Raw genomic sequence first — 21,924 nt, 5'->3', positions numbered from 1 at the left:
AGGATTGTATCAGTTGGTACTTGGTGTGCTGGCAGGATGAACTTAGGGAAGGCTAAGACTTATAACTTGTTTCTGAAATATGTCTCCTTTTAAAGTTAATACTTTGAAATAGTAACTGAAGAATTAAAATTTAATTTTGTTATTTTGTATTAAAAGGCTCAATTTCTTGACAAGCCTCAAAGCACATTCCATTCTTATTAAATGTTCTATTGGAAGCAAGCTATTTATAGTGTAAAATAATTTTGTATTTATTCTATGGAAGATAGAGAAGTTGGGTAATTGTGGTGTATTAATGTCGATACTTGATTAAAAAAACAAAAACACTGTACCTGTTGTGCTTAGAGAATATGATAACAAATGTATTGACTTTGTCCTTTTATATAATTAGTTATTTTATTATCTGTCAAAGCAGTGAGCAACAATTAAAGGAAACCATGAAAATAAATTTCTTGATAATTGTTTTTATATAAAGACCCTAACTGATACTGCTAAAGTGTAAAGTCTCTTGTAAATTGCAGCTTATTTTTTTCTTAAACATTTTAGAAATTATAACTGAAAACTATAGTTTTCTGTTCCCCTTGACCCAAATTTAAAAGTAAATATGAAATTTCCCTGTTTTAGTACCCCCTAGTAGGAGAAGGCAATGGCAACCCACTCCAATACTCTTGCCTGGAACATCCCATGGATGGAGGAGCCTGGTAGGTTGCAGTCCGTGGGGACGCTAAGAGTCGGACACAACGGAGCGACTTCACCTTCACTTTCCTGCATTGGAGAAGGAAATGGCAACCCACTTCAGTGTTCTTGCCTGGAGAATCCCAGGGATGGGGGAGCCTGGTGGGCTGCTGTCTGTGGGGTCGCACAGAGTCGAACACGACTGAAGTGACTTAGCAGCAGCAGCAGAGCTATAAAGTTTCAACAAAACAAACTATGTTGTTTCAAGTCATTAAAGGGATGGGGGAAACTAAATAGGATTTCCAGAAAGTGGTTAGTATATATTTCAATAATATATACTCAATAAAGAATATATTATTTGATTTCTTGGCAGTTATATTGATAGCACTTGATTATTTCTACTTTTTAGTTAAACCAGTAGTTTAAAAAAATCTAAAGCTAAGTTAGTTTTCGTTTTTTGTTTGTTCACTTAAACTTTTTGAAGGCTCATAATTTTTTTAGTACTGAAAGCTATGCTGTTTTGTGTAAGTGTAGTTTACTCAAAACCAATTTAAAGTCGTCAAACTTAAAATATCTACTTAATTAAAATCACATGTTATAAATGCTGACACGTTGGTACTAATATTTTTTGTTTTTGTGAATAAAATCACTAATGGTAGAAGATTTATCAGTAATACTCTTTTTAAAAATTTTTTTTAATAATACTCTTGTATATCTTTTTTTTTAAACCCTTTAAATACTCTGATAGGCTACCTTGAAGGTTAAGTTTTTGTCAACTCTGCTGTGACTTTACAATGCTATGACTTTACAATGTAGCTTAAAATTATGCTATGACTTTACAGTGTATGATAGTTCAAAATGTTTTAATAAAACATAAAATAGGAAATTAATCACATATTTAAAATGCCAAGTAGAATAAGCATGTTGAAAAACAACCTAATTGCATAAATCAAAATACTTTACTGTTTCTCTTATAAGGACTTAAATATAAGTTCTTAAAACAGTCTTGAGGAAAAGTTTAGGTTTACAGCAGTAAATGAGGCTTCAGATTTGTTATAAACATTGGCAGTAAGGTTATTTTCAAAGTGGTAGAAAACAGTTTATGAAAGATAGAAGTAAATGAAAATATGTTATTGTTTTCAAATTTATTGGCACTAATAAAGGTAAAATAGCATAATAAACTTCATGCCAAATTTAAATAGTGTTTGATCAGTGAATTTTTTGTTTAAATATGTTTTACTAGTTTACCTTTCCAATTTGCAAAATATTGGGAGTGATTTACAGTCTATGAGTGACACTATCATGACATTAAAGTGGGAAATGGCATGCAGATAGTTGTTTTTTGTGATGTGCAGTAGTTAATATTCTCTCAGCTCACCGTGAATGATGATTTAGTGAATACTGACTGTTGTTGTTAGGAGAAATACAAAATTAAGTTCCTGCAAGCCCCTAGTCACAACACTTGTCAGCTAATCAATATATAACCTTGTTTAAATGACATCTTATTTAATATATGGTGTTGATTCCTTAACACTGAACTAATGGGAAACATCTCATGCCTGAACAGAGCTTATCTACCACATTTTCTCAGTGAGCCACGTCACAGCCTTCATGCACTTAGGAACACTAGACCACTTGTCAGCACTATCTCAGGGACCATTTCCACACAGAATTACCAACAGAAAGCAAAAGATTGACGCTGAATAGATTGTGAAAAGGAACTGAAAGGAGAGCTATGCAAGAAGGCAGAGTGATGCCTTGTTTGATCTCAGATGGGAATGTGAACACTGAGTGACTCCAATTGTTTGCCACTCTCACTGTGCATGTCTGCAAATGACTGCAAGATCACAGCAAATATTGATTTTAGGGACAAGTTAATTTTAGCATATAGGTGAGTTTGCAGGTATGGAATCTATGAATATCAGGATTGACTATATGTAAGATGATCATGGCTGTGTCTTCAACTCTGACCTTCTTTCTTTTGTTTTTGTATCTGTGGGTAGTTTGCAACTTCACATGGACAGACTATTTGAAGGAGTTCAGAGCTTAATTGCATATTGATTTCAGGATACATTTTTGGTTTAAACATCTCAGTTAATTTTGAGCTCAAATGTCCTATTCTCTGTTTCAGATAAAAATGTTGCTTGATTAAATTTTTATTTTAAGGAGTCATTATTACTTAGATCAGGACTAAACAAAGGATTTACTTTTTAGTTACTTGGTTAACTGAATGAACAATAAACAAATCTTTGAAACACTAGGTCATCTCTCAGCACTTGGATTCCAAGGAGTTTAGCCTGGGCTCCTCCAATTCTTAACATCCTAGTCTTAAGTTATAAAGTGTAATTTATTTTTTGATTTTTTTTTTCGTTGATTTTGATCTCTACTCCTGCTCTAACTTGGTACACTGATGCAGAAACTTAATCTTAGTGTTCAGTAATTTCAAGTTGAAACTAATTCATTTCATGATTTCTGCCTTCTCCTTCTTCCTCCTCCTGGGCATGGCATCTAAGCTATGAGGTGATAAGGTAGCATTGTAATCTGGTTAGTGGTTGGCATGTGAAGATAGTGGCAGCCCTGAGATGTGCATTGTCCTCTCTGGTCTCACCCTACATGTTGGCATCTGCTAAGAAGTCTGCATTCCTGTCTGTCCTCAACTCTGTGACCCCTGCTTTCTTCAGCACTGCCTCCGGCATCACACCTTAAAGGCCCTTTAGGGCCACTGTTGTCCCAGCCAGCTTCAGCACTTTCCCGTGCAAAACAAGGGCCACCTCAGTCTCCTGGACCATCTCAGGCTGTACATCTGAATTGGTGGTGATAGTCTTTGTTTTAAAATTATGCTTTTCGTAATAAACAGACCCCATGTGTTACATACATCCCTAAAGTTATCTTTTTGGAAATAATAAAATTCATTACACTACTGTTGTGTTCCGTTTGTCACAAATATATGTGATAGTTTTTGTACATTATATTGCTTAAAGTTTTTCTTCTTAATCGAAATCTTTAGGCATTGATTTTGGGTATTAAAAATGTACATGTGTTGAATTTCAATACTACTTTTTTGCTGAGTTAAAATTGACATATAACATATTAGTTTCAGGTGTAAAACATAGTAACTAGATATTTGTATATATTGAGAAATGATCCCAACAGTAAGTCTAGTTTAAATAATCATCCCCATACATGCTTACATATTTTTTTTCTTCTGATAAGAACTTTAAGATCTACTCTCTTATCAATACTACTTTTAATATGTTACAGGGGTTAAGGAATAAACCAAAGAAAACAGCACATGTGAAACCAGACCTCATAGATGTCGATCTTGTAAGAGGTGAGTCTTGAATAACCAAATATTTAATGAAATTAGAAATTGTCCTCAAAGGACAGAGTTCAAAATGGGTTAGATATATATGTTTGTAGGAATAAAAGCAATGTGAGGCTAAATGAAGTTAGAAGTAGTATTAAAAAAGAGAGTGGAGACCTTTAAATACCATTGACTAGTCTTTTCTCACACTAAAAATCATTCCAAGTAATAAGTGTAAAAGAAAAGCAGCTTGTATTTGCTTAGCAAACTATAAAGCTTGTTATAAACATTAAAGTGGTATTTTTAATTCCTAACTGAAACTGACATTTGAAAATTGTCTTGTATTTATAAAATATGTAGGAGAAATTTTGCTGTTATTTCAGTTAAAAATAGTTCTTTTCAAAGTACCTGAGTCAATATAATGGCATGTGTGATGTTTTTAGAAATGTTTCCTACCCACAGTTGGACAGTTGACACCCATAGTACAAAAGAAATAATATGTTTTACTTCAGATGTTGAAATTTCTTTCTTTAAGGAAATTAAAAAATAATAAATGTTGTCTTTCATTTTGCATTACTTTTCTTAGGGTCTGCATTTGCTAAGGCAAAACCTGAAAGTCCATGGACTTCTTTGACTAGAAAGGGAATTGTTCGAGTTGTATTTTTTCCCTTTTTCTTCCGGTGGTGGTTACAAGTAACATCAAAAGTCATCTTTTTCTGGCTTCTAGTCCTTTATCTTCTTCAAGGTACAACTAAATGAAAGAAATGCATTTTGCTTTTAACTTTCAGCATTTTTTTTTTTTGGTTAGGATTACTAAGGCTTTGTTATTTTTAAAATATACTACTTCCGAGTATGGAAAAAAAATTTATAGTGATACATGATTTAGTAAGACACAAATAGTTTGGGATTAAAAATGTTTAAGAAAGCAAAGTAGTTATTTTCCAAAATAATTTTATTATAATTTGAATGTGTGTATTGCTAAAGAAAAATACAAATTGAGAGGATTTTTAGAAATTACAGAATCTCTTCCAAATTTACCCCTACATATATGGACACACAAGTCTTTTTTTATGAAGCCTTAGGGTTAATTCTTCCTTTCTCAGCAGTATTCTTTTTTTTCCTCTTAACCACAGTGTTCTGAGACTGTCCTCATTCTGTATTAAAATTCTGTGTACCATGTACTGCTCTAAGAGCTTGTCACAGGTGCTCATTTAATACAACCATCCAGTGAAGCATGGGTCCTATTAGTATGCCTAGCCTATAGACATGGGACCTGAAGGACCTGCAGGTCCAAAGTTACATACTCAGCAAGTGTGGCGGTCCAGGTTCAAGTCTAAGCAGTCTGACTTCAGAAGCACATGCTTTACGCCTCTGTAACGTTGCGTCCCAGCCCAGCAGTGTTCCCGGGCACAGTCACAGCAACAGCATACAGTGCGAAATGCACAGCACTCCAGAGCATTTACACCTAAAAGAAGAAATTGCTCACATTTCTATCACTCTGGCAAAACAACAATTTTAATTTGGTTGATACCCTTTTAGTGTTTTTAATATCTTATTTTTTTTTTTAAACACAATTGTATTTCTGAGGGGCTTCCCTCATGGCTCAGCTGGTAAAGAATCCGCCTGCAATGCTGGAGACCTGGGTTCAATTCCTGGATTGGGAAGATCCCCTGGAAAAGGGAAAGGCTACCCACTCCAGTGTTCTGGCCTGGAGAATTCCATGGATTGTACAGTCCATGGGGTCACAAAGAGTTGGACATGACTGAGCGACTTTCGCTTTCTTTCTATCAAAAATACTAAGTAAAAGATAATATCTTTTAAGTAAATGAAAACAATAAAAATGAAAGATTTATTTAGGTTATTTCTTTAAGTTTAGTCGCTCAGTCGTGTCTGACTCTTTTGTGACCCCGTGGAATATAGGCTACCAGGCTCCTCCGTCTACGGGATTTTCCAGGCAAGAATACTGGAGTGGGTTGCCATTTCCTTCTCCAGAGGATCTTCCTGACCCAGGGATCTAACCCAGGTCTCCCACGTTGTAGGCAGACACTTCACTGTCTGAGCCACCAGGGAAGTCTTTCTTTAAGCTTGTGTATATCTTATATACTTAAGAGGGAGCGAACTTGAAGTTATCCTCCAATGTTTTCTAGTTTACCTAGAGAACACTTTATTCTAAAGTGGTCAGAAATTGCAGTTGCTTATTAGAATAATAATTAATCAGTACCATTCTTTGTAACCACTGTGCCTTGTACTTTTTTGATATTATTGCTTTATTGTATTTGAGGACAAACAAGTTTCCAGTGTAATTAGAAGGTCGCATATTGTGGCTGAAATTCACATGTTGGCTTGCCTAAATTAAATAGGGAGCATAGCTTCGATCAAGCATGAAAAAACAGATATTTTTCAGTTCCAAACTGAAGTTTAATATTATTAGTGTTTTTAAGTGTTGGCCACTGAAATTTTCCCTGGTAAAGCTTAGTCTAAAAAGTGTTTCAAGTCATGCAGCCAGTGACAAAGCCATGATAAGACAAACCCTCAGCAATCTGAGTGCCTTTAGAAGCCCCTGTGCTTCTGCCTCTTTGCATATTGAGCAGAGTATAGTGCTCTGAATTATGTCCTCATTCTCTATCCCACCTTCTTGTCCTGAAGAGTAGAAAGAATCATGTGCAATCAGACTGGGTTTTACATAACTACAGTTTTTCACTTCAGTCACATGTCTTTTAAGTATATCAACTATATATTTTCAGCTTCATCCTACTTATTATGTCATTTCTCTCCTGGGTCACTGCCAAGAGCCCTTATGTCTTTTACTTTCTGTCCATTTACCTTTTGGGCTTCCCTGGTGGCTTGTTGGTAAAGAATCCACCTGCCTTTCAGAGGACATGGATTTGATCTCTGGGTCAGGAAGATCCCCTGGAGAAAGAAACGGCAATCCATTCCAGTATTCTTGCCTGGGAAATCCCATGGACAGAGGAGCCTGGAGGGCTACAGTCCATGGGGTCACAAGAGTCAGACACGACGTAGTGACTAAACATACACACACACATTTACCTTTTACATTACAAATATAAATCAGCCACTCAAGTTCTAAATCTTAATTATCATTGCCTTCAAGATAAAGAGCCAGTTTTTCAGTCTCTTGAATTTCTCAACTTTAACCAAACTAAACTGGTTCTGTGCTGTTTCTTAAACATTCTGTGCCTTTTTTGGTAACCTGTATGTTTTGGGGGTAACTCTTTTTTGCCTGTGTAGCCCTTTCCCCTTTTGTTTACTTAGTCCACTACTTATTCTGTGAGTTGTTAACTTTTGAGAATTAGGCATTAGAATTCCTTCATACCTCTCCAGTTTACATATCTTTTTTATGTGTCACAGATATTCTGTTAGTCTACTCAGACTGCTACAATAAAATACTACAGACTGAGTGGCTTAAACAGCAGAAATTCGTGTTCTCATGGTTATGGAAGCTGGACACCTAAGATCAAGGTGCTGTTAGGGTTGGTGTCTGTTAGAGGTTTCTTTTCCTGTCTTGTAGGTGGCTGCCTTCTTGCAGTATCCTCACATGGCCTTTATTCTGTGCATGAGTTGAAAGAGATTTCTGGTACCTCTAGCTCTTATAGGAGCTGGTCCTTTTGGATTAAGGTCCTACCCTTATGATTTTATTCAACCTTCATTACATCATGTAGGCCCTATCTGTTAAGATAGTCATGTTAAGGGTCAAGACTTTAACATACAAAATGAGGGTGGAGGGCACAATTCGGTTCATTACAGGGGTTTTAATTATTTCTTTATATGTCCCCCTTTTCCTTTAAGGAGGGGGTGTCTGTGATCTTACTAGAAATGCCTTTAGATTTATATGGATCTAGTTTTCATTGCAGTGTTAAGGTGTATACTTTAGAGACCACGTTGGCTGTTACTTTGTTCCAAGAGTTTATTTCTGAATGGCATGGTTAGCCAGAGGCAAACAAGTCTTGAAGAGCTTGTCTGAAGTAACTTTTGTACTCATTTAATTTAGAAAAATAATCTGGCAAACAACAATGTTAGAACAGTTTTTAAAGTTTTTTTTAAAGTTTTGAGGACATGACGGTCAGATCTATAATTAAATGTATTTTCTTTCCCTTTTTGTAGTTGCCGCAGTAGTGTTGTTCTGTTCGGCTTCTAGCCCACACAGCATACCTCTGACGGAAGTGATTGAGCCGGTATGGCTGATGCTGCTCCTCGGCACGGTGCACTGCCAGATTGTCTCAACAAGAACACCCAAACCTCCGCTGAGTACCGGGGGTAAGAGAAGAAGGTACTGTCTGTTTAAAAGAGATCTTTTTGTAGATTTCTGTAATTTGAATCAAGGATTGTTCTTGACTTGAATGAAATGTTATCTTGAAACAGTGAGCTTCAGAATCAGCTGTTGAATAATTTAGTTTCTTTTATTTGCTTCAGAGCCAGTTTGAGACCCCATACCTGTTTGTTTTTGTTTTCTTTCTTGAAGCTCATTGCTGAGGCACATGATATCAATGTAGGGAATATATGTTAGTTGGAATTGCTAATAATTTCCACTATTATGGAACCTTGTACTTAAAAAATGCTTTGGCAAAAACAAAAGTCAAGGAAATTTTTTAGCTAAATTCCATTTATTATATGTCATCTGAAGCTGTTTAATATTGCCCTTTGATTAAGTAAGCACAGCAAGTCTTACTGGCCACTTAGCACAGTGAAGTTCTGTCTTAAGGGTCTTTGGGAACAGTTTCTCTTTTGAATGTTGTTGCTAAGAGAGTGTGACATTTGCTGTTTTGGAATATTGATTTAAGCTCTTTATTTAAAAAAAAATCCTAATTAGATAAGTAGCACTGCTGAACAGATAGATTATAAGTCTCTCCAATTTAAATTTTCTTCTTCATCTGCAAATAAGTAGCATTCCAATAGGGAAGGGGTACTTTTGTAAATAATCTGCCTGGTGCTATCCTTACAACCTTGTGTCCACTGACTTGTCAGTATGAGCAAGAAACAATAACTTAACACTTACAGAAACTGGTCTTGAATATGTACTTAATATTTGGCGTAACTTTTATGCATCAACCTGAATTTTACTGTGTATTAGAGTTCTTGTGTTTATGTTTTCTGAATTTTTAAATGTACTGTCGAGAAAGTGGTTATTAAAATTTAAAGTTACCTTCCACTCTTAATCTCTTCTAATGAAGGAAATTAAGAAAAGCAGCCCATTTGGAAGTACATAGGGAAGGAGATGGTTCTAGTACCACAGATAACACACAGGAGGGAGCAGTTCAGAGCCACGGTACAAGCACCTCTTACAGTGTTGGCGCGGTCTTCAGAGATCTCTGGCATGCTGCTTTCTTTTTATCAGGGTTTGTATTTATTCAAGACTTCCTATGGCTTAGAAATGCACTGTTCCTTTTTTGGCACTACAGTCTTAATGTGTACTAATGATTTTGAATATGACAGTCCTATTGTGGATTTTATTTTTATAAGTTATAAAGCTATATATAATGGCAAAAATAGAGACCATAAAATTCACTCTGAGATATACACATATATATGTAAATGTATATTTACATATATGTATAAATACATCTGTATGAGAATGAATATATACTATCAAAGTATATTTAGTTAGTATTTTTTGATTTTAGTTTCTTTTGTGATTTCTCAAGTACTATTTTATTTCTATTAAGTTGCTTATTTAATCTTCATCAGCACTATAGGACAAATTGGCTTTGTTAATATAGTATGTGAGTTGTATGGCATTTTAAAAAAATCTGCCTCAATTACCTAAAATTATCTGAAGTAAAACATATAGGTATAGGTATATGTATTGTTTCTTGAAAGAATAAAATATATATTATAATACCAGATTCTGTTTTTTGTAGTTTGGGTTTTTTATTTAGTTTGTGCCATAATAAAAACTGATGAAAATTGCTAAGTTAATAAGTCAAGAAAAAGGATACTGCAAGTAACTTATTTTCAGTCACTTCTGGTAACTTCTCTGCTAGTATCATTGTTTTATCAATTTGTGATTGTGTTCTTATGATAAAGTTTATCATGCACTATATAATTATAGTGCATGTAATTAATTATATAATTAATCAGTTTATATCCTGGGCATATTCTTATTGATAGTAATTTGGGGAGAAATTTTCACAAATTTTAATAATTTTCAGTAGTGTGGCATTAAGTTGATTCTCTGACTTTTCAACCACTTAGTCTTCTAGAAAATACATATTTTATATCAGTTCACTGCAGTTGCTCAGTCATCTGTCTCTTTGCCACCCCATGGACTATAGCATGCCAGGCTTCCCTGTCCATCACCAACTCCTGGAGCTTACTCAAACTCATTCATGTCCATCGAGTCAGTGATTCCATCCAACCATCTCATCCTCTGTCATCCCCTTCTCCTCCTGCCTTCAATCTTTCCCAACATCAGGGTCTTTTCTAATGAGTCAGCTCTTTGCATTAGGTGGTGAAAGTATTGGAGCTTCAGCTTCAGTATCAGTCCTTCCAATGAATGTTCAGGATTGATTTCTTTTAGGATGGACTAGTTGGATCTCCTTGCAGTCCAAGGGACTCTCAAGAGTCTTCTCCAACACCACAGTTCAAAAGCATAAATTCTTCAGCACTTAGCTTTCTTTATAATCCAACTCTCACATCTATACATGACTACTGGAAAAACCATAGCTTTGACTATATGGACTTCTGTTGGCAAAGTAATGTCTGCTTTTTAATATGCTATCTAGGTTCGTCATAGCTTTTCTTCCAAGGAGCAAGTGTCTTTTCATTTCATGACTGCAGTCACCATCTGCAGTGATTTTGGAGCCCCCCAAAATAAAGTCTGTCACTGTTTCCATTGTTTCCCTATGTATTTGCCATGAAGTGATGGGACTGATGCCATGATCTTAGTTTTCTGAATGTTGAGTTTTGAGACAGCTTTTTCACTCTCTTTCAATTTCATCTAGAGGCTCTTTAGTTTTTCTTCGCTTTCTGTCATAAAGGTGGTGTCATCTGCATATCTGAGGTTATTGATATTTCTTCTGGCAGTCTTGATTCCAGCTTGTGCTTCAGCCAGCCTGGCATTTCTTATGATGTACTCTGCATATAAGTTAAATAACCAGGGTGACAATACACAGCCTGGATGTACTCCTTTCCCAATTTGCAATCAGTCTGTTGTTGCATGTCTGGTTCTAACTGTTGCTTCTGACCCATATATAGGTTTCTCAGGAGGCAGGTAAGGTGGTCTGGTATTCCCATCCTCTTAAGAATTTTCCACAGTTTGTTGTGATCCACATAATCAAAGGCTTTAGCTTAGTCCCTGAAGCAGATGTTTTTCTGGAACTCTTGCTTTCTTCATGATCCAGTGGATGTTGGCAATTTGATCTCTGGTTCCTCTGCCTTTTCTACATCCGGCTTGAACATCTGGAAGTTCTCAGTTCATGTATTGTTGAAGCCTAGCTTGGAGAATTTTATGAATATAAATAAATATCTCTAATTTCTGACAGTGAAAATATGATAGTTTTATCACTGCAGAGTCAATTTTTTAAATGTTTCTCAAGACTTTCTGTAAGCAAGTATCAATGGCATAGTAGACATGTTTTGCTTTGAGGGGATCATTTAGATATTTTGGTCATTTGAAACTGGTGTTGTACTAATATGTAGTATTCAGAATCCTCCTAACTTAGTCAGTTCATGCCTTTAGAATTCTGCCATGTTTGTCAAGTCAAATGAGTTTCAGACTTTAATTTTCATCTTTTGGGGCTGTATCATACTTTGACTCCTAGTTATTGATATCATAATGGCTAAATCCCTTTGGATTTATTCCCTTTAATCATGACAACTGTAATCTGACTGTTTTTAAAGAAGCACTATCTTAAACTGTCTCATTTGGGATCATTTGCCAGCATATGAATGAGACTGTTTTAAATACTGGGTATAAAAAGATCTTAAGAAAAATGTTAATTTCAAAAGTTCTAAACTGAGTTCTGGAATCTTGATGATGTCTTGGTCTTTCAGGCTTTGATAAGTCACAGAGTGCTTAAACTGAAATACCAACCGAGATTTAAAGTTGTTTCTGGTGATAACAAGTTGAATTAGCATAACTGATGGAAAAATAAATGCATAAATACACAAATATCTAAGCTTTGTGTTTGGTGAGTTGATGGTTTTCTGGATGTTACAATGAAAACTGTATTTTTAATACCCTGTATTTATGTTAGGCACTACTTATTAATGTCATTTCTAAGTATATTTCATTTTTAAGATAAAACTTTTCTTTTTAAAGTAAGGCATAGGCTGATTCATGTCAATGTATGGCAAAAACCACTACAATATTGTAAAGTAATTAGCCTCCAACTAACAAAAATAATTGGGAAAAAAATTAAGACTAAAATAAAATAAAATAAATAAAGTAAGGCATAATATTTCTCATTTGAAAAGAATTGAGAATTATTGTAAAGGGATTCTGTAAACCTGAGAAAACTGAGCCAGACAAAATATCAATTAGAAAGATACACAAATCAGTCATATTTCCTAAGGATTTAGCACTTTAATATCAGTTAGTTATAGTCTTAAATTGGCATAATTATAGAAAGATTAAATATGAAGAATTGCATCTAGGTTGTACATCTCTTTAGCATGGTACCTGTTTCAAAATTCAGATAGATCCTAAGTTCTCTTTCATATCCTTTAAGATTTCATTTGGCTATCACAATATCATTAAAACAAAAACATTTGGAATTATGCTTTTGAGTAGAAAAAGTAATTATATAAATTGAATTGGTAAGTTAGAGACAGCAGAATAAAACCAGGTTTACATGTTAACTCCTCTGCGTAACTGACCTACCTTGAAGTGTTCTGTTCCGTTTAGCTTCCATATTTACTGTTTTTAACACTAAAGTGAAAATTAAAGGTTTAGTAAATTGATTTTCTTCACATAATGGAGTATACTGCATAGTGTAAGTAGTATGCAGTCCCGCCAGAAATTTTAGATACAGGGATTAAAACTTGGCTTTTACTGACTGTAGTTTAAATAGTTCAGTTGTTTAAGCTGTCGACTGGGTGAAGCTATGTTGCATGTCTTTCACAGATAAGGATGAAGACCATGTAAAAGCCAGTGTATTCTGGCTTTTCCCAGATTTTTAAGACCATCTTATGGACACAACTAGATAACTTATTAAATTTGCTAGTGTCACTGTATTTTAGAGTTGGATTGATCCTAGAAAGATTACAGGTACTATAAATAAATTAATTTGGTACACCTCTCAAACTTATTTGTGATAGAGGATACCTAGAGAAACATAGGGTCCCCAGAGTCTTTGAAAGGGGTATGTTAGCATGTAATCAAGGTGTAGTCATAGATCCAGAAAGCAGTGATGGTTGTAATAGGCCCCTATGTCATTCTCTTATATTTTATGCATTTTGTTTCTATAACTTTCTCTCCCCCTTGATTCTTAACCATGTGCAAATGAGAGCAGGACCAGAAATTTCATACTGTGTTCTAGAGCAGAGTTACCTGCTGCTGTTAACTTTTTTCTTAGCATGTCTAATGTCCTTTAGTACTGAAAGCATGATCTTCAATTGGCTCAGTTTATATACCTCTGAATAGTTTTGAGAGCACCAAAAAAATACTTCCAATATTTTTTTTTTCCATAGCAATACAGAGTATTCTGAGTGTTCTTGATTATCTGACTAGGTTTTTTAATGTAGAAACATACTAAGTTTCATGTTTGGCATAGTAGATTGGATATTTCATAAGCTAAGTAGTTCTTTAAAAGTTGTGTTGATAATAAAATAATTAAAAAAAAAATTGAATGTTACAAAAAAAAAAAAAGTTGTGTTGACTTTTTGGCCAAAGTTTTAATGTGAAAAAATTTAGTTTCATCATTTATTTATGGTGTAGATCGTACATGTACATGTACAAAATTTATTTACATTTTTTTCAAAAAAGAACCAAATTGTCTCTCACTGTGTCTCACGGAGGAGCTAAGGCAATTAAAGTCATGTCCTCCTAAGATATTTTTGACATAGAGCTACCTCCTTTGAACGTCAAGCATGATACTTCAAAGAAAGTATTACACAGGTCATGCCTTCCGAAAGTGTTTATTAGTTATTAGCCCCTTTATAAGCCATGACCATGGCAATGAAATTGCACATTCTGTCATTGCAAATGCTTTTTGTTCAGAATCCAATGCAGCAATATATAAATGCTGAACCACTATATTGTTACAGCTGAAGCTAAAATAATATTGTACATCAACAATACTTCAATTAAAAAAGGCCAAATGCAAGAATTCCCACTTCTATTGTGGAGTAAGTAAAATCAGTATAGACTTGTATATCTCCTCTTTTAAGATACTAACCTTACTGCCCATTGTTAACTCTGGTTTTATTAGGCGATTGTATTATATGCTTTAAATGTAGCTATCAAAAGGTAAGATCTTTTTGTAGATAATAGTAAAAAGCACCATATCTTTCTATACTGTAGGATTTTAATTCCTAGCTAGATTCTTTCTACCCTGCTTTTTGTTTTTGGTAGGAAATGATGATTTAGATACATGTGTTTATTTTAAAATCAATGTGCTGTTAATATTGATAAAAAATAATAAACTGACTAAATTATCTCCTGTAAAAGAGGGAATTCTATTAAATGATCCCCCCAAAAAAAGAAAAAGGAAGAAAATCAAAATGATATTTAACTCCCTTCAATTTATTTTTTAAAATATTTTTAAGTTGTCTTAAGTAGAAGTAACTTCCCTTTAAAAAATGTATTCTAAGTAGTATTTCACAGTTATCTGTTTTTTAAAACTGAATGTCACTCCCACTGCCTTTCCCTAACAGTTTTATTATCTTTTGTAAAGAAATGGGAGGAATTCCTTAAAATCTGAGTCTTGGTAATCTGTGTTCCTTTTGAGAAATTATTATTCCGTGAAGTTCTTACTTTCAACTATTAATGACAGTATGAATGATATAGCAATCAGTGGTAAAATTAAACCTTGCCTGGAGGTTTAACCTCTTTAACCTACATTTTTTTTTAACTTAGCTCTCCTACATTTTCTCCTTCCTGCATTTCTCCTATGTTAAAATCTAAAGTAATCAGTTTGTACTTTTAAAAATGTATAATTTTACTTTGAAACAATTTTAACAATTGTTATTTAACAATTAGAAAAGTTGAGAGAACAGTGCAAAGAACTCCCATATATTTTTTACCCAGAGACCCAGTTCAGTTCTGTTAATTGTCCCTATTAATATCTTTTACAGCAAAAGGATCTAATCTGGGATCATATGCCACACTCAGGGGTCGTGTCTTTTTAGTCTCCTTCACTCTGGGACAGACTTCAGTCTTTCCTCAAGTTTCATGTTTTTCACAGTTTGGAAGATACAGGGCATTCACTTAGTAGAATGTCCCTTAATGTGGGTTTGTGCATTTGATGCAGTGGTTTTCTGCTTCTAGTTCCAGGTGACTCATGAGAGCTCAGTGTATATCTCTTCCCTATGCTGTCTTCAGCATCATCAGTTGGTACTTGAAACTGGTCATGGTAGGATTATCTACACCATGGAAATCAGAGGACACTACAGACAAGGACTTTTTACACCTGGATAGCTGGTTTTTCAACAGTTAGCAGTGCACCACTGAGTTAGCTGTGTGATATTTCTTCATATTTAAACCCAGTTCCACATTTTTGGTAGGAATATCATTGTGTACTATCAGGTGGCAAACAGTGTAGATTTGTTCCTCACTAGTGATATTTATATGAATCACTTGATTAAGATAGTGTCTGCTAAATTTCTGGAGAAGGAAATGGCAACCCACTCCGTGTTCTTGCCTGGAGAATCCCAGGGACGGCAGAGCCTGGTGGGCTGCCATCTGTAGGGTCACACAGAGTCAGACACGACAGAAGCGACTTAGCAATAGCAGCAGCAGCTAAATTTCTCCACTGTAAATTTATATACTTTTCCTTTGAAATCAACAAATATCCTGTGTAGAGATACATTATAAAAATGACCCGTTTCTCATCCCACCATCACTTTCTAGTTTTAGCATCCATTGATGGTTCTTGCTTGAGTTATGGTAGTTGCCAAATGGTAATTTTTCTAACTACATCATTTCCTTCTACATTTATTATTTAGCATTCACTTTAAGGAAGAGCTTTCCCTTAATCATTTACTTAGGGATTTTTATTTTTTCAATTTGTTATTGTCATTTTTTATTTGGATGATTAGATTGACTTCAGTTTGGCCAGGGGATACTTTAGAGCAGTTTCTTTTCTTTTGGGGATTTCCTTGCCATTTTCTGAACCCTTCCTTACTGTTTAGCACAACAAAATGTTTCCAGGTTCAACTTGTACTTTCTCTTCCTCAGGCTTGGAATGAACTGCTTCTTCAAGGAGAGTAGTGTGTGGGAACTAAGCTCTGAATGCTGGATACACTCACTGCTGTTGTGGTGTCGCACCCTGGAGCCTTCTCAGTGGAAAGATCTAGAAAGTGTGTGTGTGTGTGTGTGTGTGTCCTTTTACATTTATATTTATTTCTTTGTCTAGGTATAAGCCATGGATTTTCAGAGATAGTTCCAATACAGATACAATACCACAAAGCTTATTGTATCTTTTCTCCTCTTTATATTTTCATTCTCTGTCACTGAAAAACCTGGTTCCAGTCCTTAATATACTTATTTGATTAATCCTCTGTGTGTATTGATAGCCCATCTCCAGTCCTCTGGGCTGCACCTTGCCCCCTGCCCTAAAACTGCCTTCAGATTAGTTGCCATTGTCTGTTGCTGGGCGACTCCTGCTGCTCCATTCCAGCTACTGTATGCTCTTGCAACTCTGTGTTACCACTGCTGTTACCAGCCACTGCCAGGATGCCTCAATTTGTATTTTAAGCTGCTTTGTAAACCCTGAGGTTGGTACTTACATTTAGTATTTTCTTTGTTATTTCAGCTTGATTTTCAGCTTATCTGCATTTAGAAAAATATCAAATAGCTACTGTAGCTTAGTAAATTACTGTTCATACCTTCTGACAGCATTACTTACAATTTGAGGAGATATTGGGAGAAACAGCCCAGAGAAAATGGGAAGGAGGCAGAGGTAAGAGAGGAAGTAGGAGATAGCTGAAAGGTGTATGGAATGAGTGCTACTAGAACTCTTTCTCTTGGCTTAATACAGTCTTTACTTTGTCCTGGTAAAGAAAGAATACATTCTCCTTAGAAATATTTTTAAAGCAGCCATTATTACAGATTCAAGCCCTTTTCCTAGGTTCATATATTTTGATCCTTTGGGGTTCTGGGTCACTCGTCAAGGTTACAGCTACTTTTTCCGCTTTGACAATTGTCTTCTAGGCCTGCGTTATCAACTGTCTACTGATCTTTCTCAGGATGTTCCTGGGGACTTTAGCTCCAACATTTTCATCTTTCTTCTCGAATAAATTTCTCTCCTTGCATATCCTGGCTGATTAATAACTCTCTTCTACTAACTTTCCAGTCTCCTTTCCTCTTATTCATGGCCTTACTCCTCCCTTTCCAACCTAGTACAATTTCCGTGAAACTTCATAATACCTTTCCAGCACACTCTTTCACTGTCTGAGTTTCCCACATTGTTATAAGGTCAAGTAATTTCACTTCTTTTGGTATTTTTCTACATCTCCATGTTGCACAGTGTTCAGGGAGAGGTAAAGGGAACAGTAAATGACAGTTCTCTCGGCAGAGAAGGTCACAGGGGTTCTCTGCACCTTTTATTTTCTCTTTTGCCCTGTCTCTCCTCTCTCCCACAGTTCATTTTGCTCCCTGCGTCTGCCACGCTTAAATGATCTTTGTTCTGTAGTGCATGCCCTTAGTCTCTCTGTGCCCCTTAGGGTCATACAGAAAGAATGACCCATTGCGTCTTGCACCTTTGTGAAGATCTGGTCTTCGTGACCAGGAAGGATGCATTGGAGCTCTGTAGAGCACATGGGAGGGATGATCTGTCTGTCCCCTTTTGTAATCTTACAGGAGAAGGTCGGAAGTGTAAGACAAACTTTCTAGGCTTTGAGTGTGTTAGGAAGAAATCCTAACAGGCAGTTTCCCAAAGAGTGGGCTGTTGAAGATCATAAAGAGAATAAACCTCAGTCAGAAGGTCTGTGTTCTGCTCTAACTGGCTGTGTGACCTTAAATTAATCATCTAGACCTCTTTTTATTTCTGATTTATTGTTTCCAAAGTGAGTATTTAGCATAGATGAGTTACAGTGTCCTGTACAGTTCTGATAGATTCCAATAGAACTGAGCAACTGTAGTGTTAAAGATAACATTTTTCCCCAAAGAAACATTCCCCCCTCCCCATTTAAAAGTTCTTCTGTTTTTTGACCTACATGAAGGCATTGTACTAATATTTTTCCTGTCTTACAAAACGGATACTCTGGAGAAAATTCAAGGGAATTTATTTTGAATACAATTAGACACAATTGCTTTTTAATAATGTTTTATGATAGACTTAATCTGCATTGAGCACATTTAAAGTTTGTATGGGATTTGCATTGTATTTCTTCTACTACCCATTTCTTTTGGATAGCCATTCTTTCACCCGCTGGATCCCTCAAGCATTTGCCTATTAATCAAAAATTATTTATTATTTTCCATGTTACATATTATGTATTGAGAAAAACTTAATCCTGTAAATGAAGAACCTCAAGTGTAGTCTTTTAGATACTTGTAAGCTACATGATTACTGATTATTTTTTTCTGGAGTATTTCAGTGGGTGAAAGAGGTTATTTCTTTCTCTTTGTGTTCTTCATTTTTACCTCTTCCATTATGTAACATTTTATCAGAGTTTTCCCTTTTTTCTTGTGCTTTTATGTTACAAAAGGTCCCGTGTCCCCATTGTGTATTAAAATGAATTTATCAGAGGTGTTTAGGTATCCACACTTATGGTAAAGTGTTTGGGTAAGGGAGAGTATTAAAATTAAGCTAAACCACTAATTGTAACTTAACTTTGTAATTACTGAGGTAGTTTTTTTTTAATTAGTCTTTAAAAGTATATTATTAACCATAATAAAATGGGCAAAATTTTAATCTTAGGTTTTGCTCAAAGACCGGTTGATTTTGACCAAATATTGTTTGATAAGTTAGGGCATGTCTCTTAGAATTGCTGTTTGTAAAACCTTAAAACTTATAAAGTAAGGTAAAATAGGACCTTGATTTTCATATTTATTTTTTATGATATTATATTTCTGAATTACTTATTGTAAATATAAGATAGCAATTCAAATCTGAGAAATAGCTACCATGTTTAATTTTTAGCAGACTGTAATTTCTACTGGTAACCTATCCAAAATAAACTAAGTCTATATAACATGTTTCACATATCTTTCTTTTTAGATCAAAGAAAGCAAAGAATTCAATTGATAAATCAACTGAGACTGACAATGGCTACGTATCCCTTGATGGGAAAAAGACTGTTAAAAGCAGCGAAGATGGAATACAAAGCCATGAACCTGAGTGTGAAACTCTTCGACCGGAAGAGGCAACCTGGAACACCGGAACACTGAGGAATATCCCCAGCAAAGTGAGTGTGATTAAAAAAAATAATAATACTTTGTGTGATTTTACATTAGTTAATGGAAAGTGACTTAGACATAGTAGTTACCCTTCAGTGTATATATATTCTCCAGAATTTATTCTGTGAGCCTTTACAAATCACACTGATAATGATGAAAATAGATAAAGTAGTGTGAATAAGCCTGATTTCCATTATAACCTGGCACCTTCTAAATTAATTGATTGACTCTAATTTTTCTAAAATGTTAAATTAGATTTAAATTTATAATTAATGTTCCTTAAACCTTTTTATTTCTCTATTTCCATATGTGTAAATGAATTTGTTTCAAATGGAAGATCTGTGTTAATCTAAAAGCTTAACCTAGAACCCTGGTTTTCCTTTAATGTTCTCTATAAGAAAATCTTACTTTGTTTTTCCTACCTTTGTGACCTTTGGTGTCAGCACATTTGTTTTGTTTTTTAAAATTTTTACAGAGAAAATACGTAAGGATAACAATTGTTTATTTACTTTTCTAAAAGAAACCCTAGATTTATTGTAACATAGCCTATTATAAATATCTTCTTTCTCTTCATTTCCCTGAAGTTTTTTGGTTAAATAATTTTTTTCTTTAAAAGCTGTTACAGAGAAAAAAATGTGGTCAAATTAAAAGATAATACCTTAGTTACATTTAGAAATACAAGCATGAATGTGGGTATTGAGGAATAGTAAATGAAGAAAAGAGGAGTCTCTATTTGAGTAAAGTATGTGCTATTGCTTGACAGTACATATATTTTCAGTACCTGTAGCTGTATAATAAATATCATGGAGTGGCAGTAAAATAGAGTCCCTTACCATAATTTTAGATTTTTGAGGCATTTAACTCTCTGGTAATGTGAACCTCACATCACTAGCATGTCTCAACAAACGAAGTTTTTAGTCATGCAGTTTTCAAACATATTTCCAGGTATGTATTACCTACTAACATTCTATAAGAGGAACATGAAAGTATCAATAAAATATCTGTTCTGAAGTCTCTTGGTTTCAGAATTTCTCAAATCTGGGTGTCTTAATGTGTACATGATGTTGTCTGTCTGATATGTGTTTCATTTGGCTACCAGTCACCTCCTCTTGCCTTGTAAACCATTATTAAATCAGGGCTGGGTTTATGGCATTTTTGGTTTGTGAAAATAGTAAATTCATTTTAGGTCTCTCAGCTTCTTTGAAAGGGTCTCTTTTCTACTTTTATACTGTTTTATGTTCTCATAATTTTATAAGCTATTTCAGATCTTTTGAACAGAAACGTTGTAGGACAACATTTGATAAATGACTGTTGAGTTACTCTTAAAAGAACAGTACCAAAGTCACTGATTTAAGACGTTTTTTAGAAAATCAGGTGGTATTAATCAGTTACTTTGAAATTTTTAAAGGTATTTGAAGGTATGTGTATATATGTATGTATAATTTAAAGTTTTGCAGTTTTAAAGCTACAGGTTTAGTCACAAATTACCAGTGATCCTCTTTGCATACTCCTAACTTAGGATACCCAAAGGACAGTAACAAATGTCTCTGATGAAGTCTCCAGTGAAGAAGGTCCAGAAACAGGATACCCATTGCGCCGTCATGCAGACAGGACTTCTGAGAGCATTCTTCGGAATAGAAAGTCACACCATTATAAGAAACATTACCCTAATGAGGTATTTACTTTGGCCTTACATTTGTGCATATGTATCTATATGTTTTTAACTTACAACTTCTTTCAACTATTGAATGTATTACTGAAATAAATATCTCCCATCAGTTTCAATATCTTACTGTTAATATGATCTGGATTTATAGAAGAGTACTTTTTAGATTTATATATTTCACATATAAATAGCCACACACTTTTATTCACTTTGTGCACCATCTCTGAGGATTCATACATTCAGTTTGTTGTTTTCTTTTAAAGAGCATTCTGGAGAGACAGTCTGTGAACTCCCATGTTAGACTTCCACAATTTGAAAAGGCTTTATAACTTCTAAATTATAGCAGTGTTACTATTCTAAGTGACTTCCTTCATGGCACTGTCACTAGTTACATTGCCCCAGACTATAAAATTCAATTCCTTTTTCTTCTATAACTCTGTATTTCTTTATTAATGTGTGTTTTTCTTTAAACCTTTTTTCCAGCTTTATTACATCTCTTGATGTTGTCATATCTCTGGAAACTATTTCAATAGAAAAAGATTTTTCAGTTGTATTTTCACATTTTCTTAAGGATAGAACATTGTCTTTCTTCAGGGCGCATGAATTACTCCTTTTGTCACTTTCTGATAAATGTTACCTTCTGCTCTTTTTGTACTATATTAGAATATATTTTTTTTTCTTGATGGTTTAGAGTCAAACTTCTGAAAAATCTAATATTATTCTATGTTGTAATATGAAAACCTTAAGAGTTTTAAGATTAAA

The 21,924-nt window shown here is 34.6% G+C and overlaps 1 protein-coding gene across 4 annotated transcripts in view; it reads left to right on the top strand.

Annotated features, from left to right (window-relative positions):
- Nucleotides 1–21,924, top strand: part of PHTF2 (putative homeodomain transcription factor 2) — a 130,896-nt gene that overhangs the window by 77,872 nt on the left and 31,100 nt on the right. For all 4 annotated transcript variants that reach the window (XM_061165158.1, XM_061165160.1, XM_061165161.1 and 1 more), the window contains 6 exons: nucleotides 3,934–4,003; nucleotides 4,563–4,721; nucleotides 8,099–8,264; nucleotides 9,166–9,330; nucleotides 19,318–19,504; nucleotides 21,016–21,171. In XM_061165158.1, the coding sequence (XP_061021141.1) occupies nucleotides 3,934–4,003; nucleotides 4,563–4,721; nucleotides 8,099–8,264; nucleotides 9,166–9,330; nucleotides 19,318–19,504; nucleotides 21,016–21,171 (903 nt within the window). The remainder of the gene's footprint in view (nucleotides 1–3,933; nucleotides 4,004–4,562; nucleotides 4,722–8,098; nucleotides 8,265–9,165; nucleotides 9,331–19,317; nucleotides 19,505–21,015; nucleotides 21,172–21,924) is intronic.

This window comes from Dama dama, chromosome 18, assembly GCF_033118175.1.
Source record: "Dama dama isolate Ldn47 chromosome 18, ASM3311817v1, whole genome shotgun sequence".
In the NCBI taxonomy this organism is placed as follows: domain Eukaryota; kingdom Metazoa; phylum Chordata; class Mammalia; order Artiodactyla; family Cervidae; genus Dama; species Dama dama.
The sequence above is the reverse complement of the archived record's forward strand: the minus strand, read 5'-3'. Positions and strand labels throughout refer to the sequence as shown.